The 12,119-nt window shown below is 37.3% G+C and overlaps 1 protein-coding gene across 1 annotated transcript in view; it reads right to left on the bottom strand.

The window, feature by feature from the left end:
* KCNK2 (potassium two pore domain channel subfamily K member 2) overlaps positions 1-12,119 on the bottom strand; it is a gene marked incomplete at both ends in the record, with an annotated part of 106,652 nt that overhangs the window by 25,012 nt on the left and 69,521 nt on the right. Inside the window, one exon of the mRNA XM_080342799.1 lies at positions 1,770-1,930. Coding sequence (XP_080198925.1) covers positions 1,770-1,930 — 161 coding nt within the window. The remainder of the gene's footprint in view (positions 1-1,769; positions 1,931-12,119) is intronic.

The raw sequence follows: 12,119 nt of genomic DNA, 5'->3' as shown, positions 1-12,119 counted from the left end.
TGGGCTACGGCAACGTGAAATTCTCTGTTCTAAACTATCAGTGCCTCCCAATTCTTCTTTTGGAGAACTAGTACACAGAACAAGGGAGTGTGCCAGACTACAATGTGTAGATCAATATTTTCATTCAGATATTGCCAAAAGGGGACAAGATGCTGCTTTTTATATTGGGGGCATTCTTGTTGTAGGGATAAATCCACTATGAAAAAAAGGAAAGTCATTATCCCTATGAGTAACAGGCTAAGAGACACACAAATTAGTCTCAAATTTTTTGTACTTCTAAGCAAAAAATAAAATTCAGTTATTTAAAGAAAAATAAACACACACACAACACCACCCAGAAAGTATAAAAATAAAATTCAATGTTCTTGTCCATTTTAGACAAATCTCAATTGAAATGTATGTTATTCATCAGTACCTGGTTTGGACTTGAACTGATGTTTCAAAGTCAAAGATATTTGGCCTCTCTTAAAAAGCTTTCAGGCTTGTATTTACCTATTGCATAAGATTGCTCTGCACAGCCCCAGTTTGCTTGGCTTCAAAAATAAAGCCATGGCAGACCCCTTCTGTATAGAACAAGTGTTATGCATGCAAGATTAAGGCTTGTTGCAGAAAAACAATCCTTCTAACACTTGCAGTGCTGAGGCAAGCAGCTACAAAGTCAGGCTGCTTACCAAGTATTCACTGGATATGACATATTCCACATATCAAAAGACAAATGATTTGAGCACTAGATAATATTTAAACCTACCACATTTTATTAAAGATCAGTAAAACACTTAATTTTATAAAGTTTCATTTACCATTTATTCTATGCTTCAAAAATCTCAGTAAATACATTTTAACAACTGCATTAGTAAAATACAACCTTAATAAACTTTTCTGTGTGAGAAACAGAGACTAAGTAAATTAAGTTTCTCTGCTAGAATCCAAGGCACTTGCGTGTTAAGAACTGGGTATGGCTGAACTTTATCAGTATCTGCACAAGCTTTTAGTCTGTTTGACAGGTCTCTACTTCTACTGAAGTTGTGTCACTTTGCCTGAATAATTAAAGATTAGTAGCCAAAGAAAATGAAGGGCATGAACCTCTAGGCTGTTCTAAGCAGTTTTGCAGAACAGTTTGAAAATCACTTAAACTGTAGAACATCCTGCAGCCTAGTGATGAGACCACAAAGAGGAGTCCAACGTCAGGGAAGCATCAACAGGCTCTGTCCCAGTTAGGTTGTCCAGCTTCTGTGAATGCCCAAAGCTTTAGTTACCTACATACCCATAAATCTGGAAACATAGGTGCCTACAGACTATAAGCATTTTCTCAGGTGTGATGGCATCTGAGTAGAGATGTTAAGAATTTTGATTTTAGATTCAGACACCAAATGTCTTCTGAGAATCAACTCAAAGCAGCAGCAATAATTTCCTTGTTACCCCTACAATTCCACTCTTCCACCTGAGTCACTGATTTCCTGACATAATCTATATGAAAACCTTTAAAGGTAAATATCACAGCATGCTTAGGAGTATTATAAGGGCAAAGCAGAAATGTTTTGGATCTTGTTCCTCTTCCTAATGACCGTTATTGTAGAAAACATTGGGCTTCATCCAGTTCTCAATTTGAAGTGTTCAATAACATGCTCAGACTTTGTAAAGTTCTTCCTACCTTTTACTAGACATCTAGTTACAATGATGAGCTATACTCTGTTTCTCAGGCTTTTCATTTCCCTTGTTAACTTCAGAACAGCAAGCAGCATGAAAAACGAGGCAGTCAGCATACTCACAACAAAGGTATCTTCTACTTTGGCGATTCCTTTTCCAAAGATTGTCCCTAGTTGATCTCCAACACCAGCCAACAGAAAACCAAACAGAGGAATTCCCAATAAGGCATAGATGATACAGAATATCTTTCCACCTTGTGTGCGTGGGGAGATGTTTCCAAAGCCTAAATTACAAACAACTTTAGATGTTTAAGAAGTTACATGCATTATATTACACATTTTAAAAGGACTGCAGGAATGAAACAGTTAAAAACAGGTCCTACAAGGTTAACCATATGACATAGCAAACATTGTGAAAAAAACAAATGACAGTGTGTGTCTCATAATCCTCTCAGAGCTAAAATTAAACTGCTGCACAATTAACCAACTTATTTTATATTGTATATGTACTGTAGAGAAGAAAAACCTTTTTTTTTTTAAATAAATGATAGCTTTTCTCATCTACTACATGTAGTTAATATCAAGTGGTTAAGCTACACCTCAGCTTCTGCTACCTGGAAATGTCTGTTACTGGACTTGTAATCATCAGGCTGCAGCACTTGTAAACAAGATACAATTTTCCTTCAGATGTGCTGTGTTTCTAAGTGAAGCAGCCTGAAAAAAATCACTTGGATGAGCAAAACAGGGATTTCTAGCATAAATGGGACTGATTAGAGTCTTCATTATTGAAGGCTTTCGTTCTTTCAGTGTTGCAAACAAAGCTTAGAGAAACAGTTTAGAGTTCACCGCTCTCCCCACTTGAAAGGGGAAATAATTTTGTCTTCACTGGCTTGACACCTCAATATGCCCAAAACTTCTGAAATACAAAGACCACAGGGCCTAGCATCTGCAAAATGTCCTAAAACGCGTCTTCCAGGACTGGTATTTTAACAATTTAAGTAGGGTCACCTGGGGAGAACCCTACAGACAAGTTTCATGAAGTTCAGAAGTCTTTCTCCTCCAAAGTATCACTCAGTGTTTTGGGGGAGCAGTTGAGCAATTGTAGTAACACCCCAGCATTTTGAACATTGTTTCACTTTTCAGCACAATGTGCATTTTGAAGGAAAAATACTTTTGTTTGGGGGAAAAAAAGAAAAAATATCTTTTGTCAGAGACAGGCTTATTTTCCATGGAGAAATTAAACAAAAGGCTTTTTAAAAGTTACCTTTTTTGTAGGAAAAAGTAACTTGTAAATAAAAAGCAAAATATTTTAGAAAGTAATTGAGAAATTTCTTTGTCTTAAGTAAAAAAAAAATGCAATTTTCACATGAAAAAGCTGATAGACGAATTTTATCAGGTCTATTGAGAACTTGCAATGACAGTTTTCTTTTCAAAACAGCTCTAGTATTTATGCACAATAATGCCTATAAGCTTCCATAAGGCAAAGCATATTTAATGAATAGCTTACCCATTAATCAGAATTTTTATTCAACTGTTTTGAGCATGTTGTTTTAACATAAATATAGATTCTCTTTGTGAAAACTATTATCTTAAGTTTTGGTTCTGCTCTTATGTAGGTAAACCACACCAAATTTCTGTTGCCAAAACTACTTCTTCCTTTCAGTACACAGGAGACGAATCTTCCCCTCACCCAGCTTCACTAAAATACAAACAAATCTCAGTGGAAATATATTTTACTCCTACATATTGAGCCCTAACATCAGTTTCCAAATAATAATCAAGCAAACAATCTTCAGTTAGATTAAAAAAGAGATTAAAAAGGAAATTAAAAAGTTGATATTAGAATTGTCCCCAGACGATCACTAATGAACCCTGTCAACTGAACTAAAAAAAAAAGACAAAATTATAGGAAATATCATAAATTACAAGTTGTGGAGTCCTCTAACTTTGCAAATTTTTCCTGTACTAATGTAATGAAAACGTCTGACTCAGTCAAGTGGAATAAAGTCACAGCACCTTTAGCCCAATCTTCTTCTCCTAACCCAGAGCTGGGGCTAAAATTACTGGTTATTATAATTCTGGAAATTTCAGCTCCATTGAGTTCACTCTGTCCCTTCATGCACCAAGCAGAAAAAACCCTTGAGTTTTAAAATAAAATTAGCTCATCACGAACCAAAAAGCGACACACAGATCCAAGCCACTCTGTTTCCATAAACATGCCTGTTTATGCATCAACAGGAGCTTGAACAGTTGCCAGGGCATAATTCCTGCAGGATCTTAATGCAATTCAGAATCAGGGGTCTGGATACACCAGATTCATAAAATTCATACTAGGGGATTTGGAAATAGCTCTCCTTTTTTTTTTTTTTTTTTTTTTTGATAAGAAGTGCATTCACTTGCCCAACAAAAGCGGTGTCTCATAACGGTGATAAAATACCAGTCCAGCAAAGCACATGCCAAGCAGGCAGTTTTGCTCAGTTAACTTCATAAAGCAAAGCGGCATTCTCTGTGCATCCCACAGCTATTACAGAGACAATTGCTGCTGCGGCATTAGTTCTCATCTGCTGCTCATCAGTATGAGGACATGAAGTACATGTTCAGCGCTATGTATTCTCCTCCCTAAATCAGTCATGTCTTGCTCAAGAAAAAGATGGTGCTCCACTTGACTTCTACCCTCACAAATTGTTTTTCTTCATGAAAAACAATGAATGCTTTTCTTCCACAAATGACAAAAAGGTCTTGTATGATTAATTATACTTTAAAAAAAAATCTCACATATTACTGGATAAAATAATACTCCAACAGTCAGTAGTTCATCTCTGTCCAGCTGCTCACTGCACATAACACAAACCATGGAGTGCTCATGCTAGGACATGTGCTTTAGTGAACTGATCTACCAAGGGGTTTCCATCACACATTCATCATATTTCCTGCAGTGTCATGTTTCATAACAGTCTACTGCTGGACACCACAGCCTACTTCATGAGTTACACAAATTGTCCTCACATCCTACTCTCAGTTTCTCCAGTGAAAAGCTAATCCATCATTTATGCAATGGGAGAGGAAGTGTATTTATATTTCAGGCAGTTTTGTCTCAGAAAAGTAAAAAAAAAATGAATTAAAAAAAATCCTGCTGATAGGGGATACCCAAGGAAAAGTTCATTTAGGGCACTGTGCTTGGGGAGGTGCACCCTCCCACGGGAATGCCATTGCACATCACTCCATACCACGCAGTTCTCCATGCGCAGAGCAAGAATGCCTGGCACTGCTGCAGTAGCTCTCCAGCACAGTGTTGCTGCTTCAGAGTTTCCACTTCTGCTCCAAAGTCTGATATAAAGTCTGTCTACAACCATCTTACTCACTGAGAAACCTCAGGGAATCAGCCACATCACAGCGTAGTTTCCACTGCCCCTTCTTCCCCTCTGAGCTGCTTGCCTGGAGGGGCTGGGGCCGGCACACCCCTAATTGTACAGCCAGCCTTAGTGCCTCGGTCTCTCTTCACACCTTCAGTCCCGTGCAGCTTTTCTCTTCCTCTCTTTTTATTAAGCGGGTAGTTCCTAGAACCAGTTGCTTCCCCATTACATTTTGAACATGGAAATGAACAAAGCACTTGATTTATTGCTCTCTACAACTACCCGAAAGGAGGTTGTAGCATGGAGGGGATTGGTCTCTTCTCCCAAGCAGCAAATGATAGGATAAGAAGAAATGGCCTCAGGTTGCACCAGGGAGGTTTAGATTGGATATTAGGATTTTTTTTTTCATGGAAAGGGTTGTCAGGCATTGGAATAGACTGCCCAGACAAGTGGTTGATGCACCATCCCTGGCAGTGTTTAAAAAGATGTGTAGATGGGATTCTTAGCAGCTTGGCTAAGTGGCAGTATTAGGTTAATAGTTGGACTCAATCTTGAGGGTCTCTTCCAACCAAAATGATTCTATGATTTAAACTTGCTAAACTTATCAGAAAGTATCCCTCAAAGAGCTTTTAACTAACACTGTCCACAATGAGTAGTACAGAGCACAAAACTTAACTTGCAGATTGGGATCACTTTTACCCAAGACAAGGTCCGTACCATTATCAGACTGTCCTCCCCCAATACACCCCACACACATTCCAGTGTCGTAACCAGGAGCACAATTTGCCTCCTAGTTTCAACAAATCCCTTTCATGTCTTGATAAATGCTTAGCATGCCTTTAATGCCCAAAGGACTACATACATTTAGAATATGTTGACTCTGACAAGCAGCTGCAGAAAAGGAAAACATTTTAGAAGGAGCTTCCAGCAACCTCTGAGTGAATTAAGAATAAAAGGTCATTGTAAATTGATAGTAACTAATTGCTCCATTCAACAAAATAACACAGTTTCAGCTCCAAAGTCCTTACAGCCTTGCAGATTCAAAGCGGATTCAAAGGAAACCTCAGACTCTTTGGTCAGCTATAGAGATGGAAGCAAGAATATGCTAAATGAAAAGAAAAAAGCCCAAGAGACTTCACAGGAATTATGTATTTTCATGTCCTCTTTTTTGGACATATTTGAGGATTAGTGTATCTAATTTTTCCGTCTGAAGTAGATTTATTATTAAGTAGAAATTAGTGACTTTGATAATTACAAATATATTACTGCTTTTGAGGAAAACAACATCTGAAGTTTCAATTTCTAGTTGGTTCTCCCCGCCCACATAACAATAGGTTACATTGCAAATATGGAAAAGTTCAAAATGCTAGAAATTCTCATAGAATTGACAAGACACTTTTTTCAGATGAGACATGAGACTGTATGCAAACCTTCATAAAAAAGAAGATTGTTTTAACTAGAGAAAAAGATTCCTTTGCTTTCTAGTTAACTGATATCTCAGTCTTTCAGAAAGCTCTTTTAGATTCACATTTTCAAAGCTGAGTTCAAAGCATAGCGATTCCAAATGACTATGTTTTCACAGAAATTTCCTAGACAAAGCAGGGCATCTACTGAAACTAGCTGGCTGCAACTAAGTAATTCTCATGTGAGAGATTATAGGTGCTTTTGAGAGTTGTAGGACTAGATTTTACTTGTGAAATTGACTGAAAAAGAGTGTCACCACTTATGATTCATTTATATCAAATAGCTCAAGTGGGACTGAAAGGTCTGGGGAAGGCTTAGAAACATTTTCTTTCCAAACAAGAAAATGTAAATTCAAATACCAGTAATTGCTTTCTCACTGTTTTTGACATACCTCAGATTACACAAGACATCATTCATCAGATAGCAAACAAAGTGAAAATTATACCAAAATAATGTCATATATTTTGAGATATGAGAATCTGCTCTCAGCTGTAGGTTTGGATATGTGAGCAGCTGATGAAACAGCTCCATACTGAAAGACAAACAACTCGGTGAACATGCATACCCTTAATTACACAAAAATGGATTGCAGAAACTTGATACTGAGAAGACTGCACAGACTCAGAGCAAACCCTGAGCTCCAGGCTGCTGAATCCCATGGGACAGAGCCTGGCAAACTGGCTGCTGTGCCCTCGGCTTCAGCCACCAGCCACCATGTGCCACTAGCAGTGGCGCTGGCGCAGGTTCACATCCAGCCCCAGTCTGCAGCTCAATTACAGTCATTACCCTTTGCAAAGGGCACATGTGTGTTTTGATACTGAATGTCAAATTGATCTTATGAGATCAAAAGATGCATTTTCCAGGCCCTGAGGAGCTCTCTGATGAAGTCTTTATGAAAGGTACCTCATTTGATTTCTAATAAGATGCTTTCTCCCCTTTAGAATGCCATTTGGGCTCAGGAGATTACCATTTAAATACATGACTGCCCATCAGTCCCAAGGCAAATATATGCACTTATTTATAGATAAACAAGATATCCTTTTTAGCATAAATATTGGTCTGAACATAATCATTAAACAAGAAGGCAGTGTATGTACCCATATGGGTTATGTGGAAATCTCTGGATGCGCTACAGGAATCCTAAAGCTTGTGTGCTCATGTTGACTGTACAGCAATATCCATGTTTTTCCACTTATTCCCTTGGCTCTCCTCTGCTTAACTCTGTCCTAGACTTCAAGCTTTGATATAATTGCACATGCCCATGTCAAATACTTACAAATACTTCACAGGGTTTTACGGCTTTGATTAGTAATAGTATAAGGGCATTTTCAGTCTTCCATGAGACTCTCCTCCCAACATTGTGGTGTAGCTAGAAAATTCCTATTCTCCCTTTTACAAACAGGTCAGTGAAGCACAGAGGGAAGGAAAGTCCAAAATTCTCTGTATCATTTACCTCCATAACTCACAACAAATCTGTGGCTTAGGACTATGCAGTCACATTACAGTGGCCCTTAACTAGGGAAAGTTTGGCATCTAAAGTCCTCAAAGAACCTCAGTCAAGCTTGTTTGAGGCCACACAGTAAGTTGTTGTGAATACTCACAAAATCTATGGACTCTCTTTCTGTCTGGGCAAACACACATGCACATATGTTCCTGAGTACAGTGCAAGAGAACTTGAAGGCTGAATAAGAGCAAAGACTATTTGTAAATCTGAATATGTGGATGAATTGAATGTGAATACCCTTGCAGTGAAAACACAGTATTTCTGTCTTGAATATATACATTAATTCTTTCACACATGCTGTCGTAGTTTAACCCAAGCTAGTAATACAACCATGATAGCCACTCACTCATGCCCCTTCCCACCCCCCCCAAATAGAGGAGAGAATTGAAAGGGAAGGGAGAAACTTGGATTGAGATAAACACAGTTTAATAACAAAATACTAATACCCTACTAGTAAAAAAAAAAAAATATATATATATATGTATATAATAATAATAAATATATATATATATAAAACAGAAATAGAATATAAAATAAAAGGTACTCAATGCAATCCCTCACAAACTCCATCCACACTGAGCAGCCAGTCCCAGGAAGCAGCACCTGGTCCCAAACAGCTGATCCCGATGAGAGAAGAAAGGCAGAAAGGCCCAAAGACCTCTGCAAAATGGCAAAAGACTGAACTAAATGTCCCAAACAGAACTCCTCTGAACAGTCCTGGCTCTGACAAAGAGAGCAAAGAAGCAAGAGAGAGACAGGAAGATCCTGACTCTCCTTAAATATGAAGCATGACACTAATGGGATGGAATACTCTTATTGATCAGTCTGGATGTCAGTCAAGCTCTGCCTCATCTCTACCCTCCTTCCTCCATGCCTCACAGCTGTGGGCAGAGCACTCAGAATGCCCTTGGTTCTCAGACCAGAGCAATTAAAAACATTAATTCTCTGTTGGGGTGTTCTCTTGTTCTCAAATTAATTGCAAATAATGACCCTGCTGACTATGAAGAAGAAAGGTTTCCGACTACATGAAGAAAATTAACTCATTTTCAGTCAAACCAACACACATGCACATATTATAACCAATTTTTTATAGACAGTCCTCACAAGCTGTTGCTTGTGGATTCTGTTAGATCATGCAGCTAATGCTCCTCCTCCAAGTTAATTTCTCAATTTAAACCTTAAATACGTTATCTACATGCAATTGATGAAATTGCCACATGGATCCTGCTGAAGGAAACATCCTGTGCAATGACATAGGGGTGAAGGTACCACAGCAGTCTGCTACAAAACTGAAAATCTCTGCTTTACAGAAGTTCGGCATAATTTCTTTATTAGTCACTACAGCTTCCAGAAGCCAGTTCTCTTAATGGTTTTAGTCAATGATTTGGGAATGATATTTTCAAAAAGTACAACTGTTTAGTTAATATCTTTGCTCAGCACAGTACTCCTTTTGGTATTATCTAGATTCCAACCTAGCAAATTCTGGTTTTTAGCACTAATCCATAATTCTGTGTCACGGAAGTGTCAATATATTATATTGAAGGTTATAATGTTTTGATTCAAGACTGAAAAAGTATATTTTATTTTTTAAAAAAACCTCTAAATTACCAGTACCTCTGAATAATAACACAAAACCTAGACAGACATTAATAAAATGTCAATATTCAAGAGCTGACGAGACAGACACTGATCTGCTTTCAGTGGTTTCTTTTGATCTGTGTTCTGGGGGAGTAGTAATCAAATCAATAAAACTTCTTTTAAAAGAAGCAGCTAGAAGTATTCACAGAAAATTAGTTTCCTTCAAGTCAAAGTGCTGTGCTGGAGAGGACACAGCAGCTGTTGCAGTGTTCAGTAACTCACATTCAGTTGCTAAGGTAGTTTCTCAAGGAACTGAGTAATAATTGTTAAAAGGCTTTTAAAAGCTTAAACATCAATTCAGATAGCTCTGCCTCCCAGTACAGGTCCTTCATTTCATTCAGCAGTCACTTTGTCCAGGGACAAGTGTTTCTTTTTTGTTGTTGTTATTACTTCCATTCATTTTACCTCTAATTCTTATTCTAGTAAAATTGAATCAGCTCCAAAAATGCAAAAACTCCCACTTGATTTTTTGCTTTTAAGTGAGATTGATCCATGGGAGCAAGATGCCTGGCTAACACAACTAGCCAAAACATAATATAATTTAAAGGAAAAAGTTAATAGTTCATAATATCACAAAACTTTTACCACTCATATATCCTTATAAAATGTAAGCATGTACCAGATATGACAAAGTGACATTTGTTCTGCACCAAAGTAATGAACAATATCAATGTATAGATAAAATACATTCATAACAGGCAATCTACAGAAAAGCAAGAATTATTAATTATAGACACACTGACAAAAACAATCTATGAACAATTTTTCTGACACTGCAACTTTAATGGAGATCTGAAATAATTTTTCTAGAGTTTGGGGGCTTTCTTTTAATATATTTCCTTTCTATTCCCTACAAGTAATTGAAGAAACAGGTTTGGGGTTTGGTTTGGTCTGGTTTGGTTTGGTTTTTTGTTTGTTGGTTTGGTTTGGTTTTTTGTTTTGTTTGGTTTTATTTTTGGTTTTGTGGTTTTTTTTACAAATAAAGCAATTCTTGGTAGTGAGTAAAGCAAGCTCTTGCTCGCCTCTCCATCCCAAGTACAAAGCAATCCACATGCTTTCCAGCAGAGCTAAACCATACCCAGCCTTCACATGTTTCTGTCTTCCCTACAGATAATAAAATGTAGCAAAAGTGTTAGCATATTAAGGACTATGGAAGACTTACAGCAACAAATGAGAAGAGAACAGCTAAAATATGTCAAATACCCAGCACTTGCCCTTTCTCTCCAGGAGCACTGCTATTCCCAGAGGTGAGGGGACACAGTTTCTCTTGTGAAAGATGTTCCGTGCCAGCACAGGTATTTTATAAACACACTCTGGTGTCACAGATTTAAAACAAGCACTAAAATCCCCATAATCCTACAATCAGCAGAGTCAGACCTCTGATCCTGTTAAGGTGATAAAACTGGCCAAAATCAATGCAGGTACCTTGACTTGTTAGGTAAACTGCAATATTCTTTGTGGCTTTGAACTTTTCTTCATGCACCTTATTTTATCTTAGAAGAACTTCCACCAGGTCAGTGTTCAAAAACGCAAATATTTTGCCTCAGTTTTGAATGTCACTTATCTATTCTTGTTTATAAGTTACATGTACACAGCCCATATATCCAGATCTTTTACCCTGAATCAGACAGAAATTCTGGGGAAGGGAGAGCGGTCCTGGAGAGATGAGAGACAAGAGACTACCAGGAAAAGTAACCTCCTCCTTTGCACATATTTAAGTACAAAATTGCTTAATCTTATTAAGACAGGTAGGAAGGAGAGCTTTTCAATAGAATATCTATATGCTTATATACACACACAACCATGATATTTGGCACATAATGTCAAATATCTCTTGACTCAGCCCTAACATACATGAGCATATTAAGAAACAGAATGTCCTCAAAAGAGTTAAGGTTAAAAAAGAAAGAATGCTACCAAGTCTCTATAAGAAAAAGATCTGAAGATTTTTATTCATAATATTATTTTCTTTAGTGAGAAAATGAAGTAATTTTTTGTCAGTGAGGCTCAGCATCGAGTATCTAAAAGTGTGAAGTCATTCTCCTATTTCATTTTTTTTTTCTGAGGCAATCTTAACAATTAGGACTAACGTGGGATCTTAAAAACAAGAAAAATGAACCACCATGCATAAATAACTCTACTGACTTCATATTTTGGCTTCCAGCTACTTATGTGTTATATTCCTGATTCAGCAAAGCAAATAATGTGATTAACTTTAAAAATGTTTAAATTTACTCAGGTAACATTTAAATACCTGAAAGTATATACACCTGCAAAGATGAACAAACTTATATACTTTGTCAAATGAAATTCTCAACACATTTTCAATTCATTTTCAACACTGCCGTGATGTGGCAGAAATCAATCCTGGAAATCATGCTGTCACCACGTCTTTAATTTCCAAGAATTTCACATTCGAGTTCAAAAAATCTTTTGTTATAATGTCATTATCTAAGCAACCGAAGAAAGTGCAATTATAAGACTGCAAAAATATTTAAAATCCTTCCAAGAAGC

The sequence above is a fragment of the Nesoenas mayeri genome (genome assembly GCF_963082525.1).
Source record: "Nesoenas mayeri genome assembly, chromosome: 3".
NCBI lineage: Eukaryota > Metazoa > Chordata > Aves > Columbiformes > Columbidae > Nesoenas > Nesoenas mayeri.
Note: the sequence above shows the minus strand (reverse complement) of the source record. Positions and strands in the feature narration are given on the sequence as shown.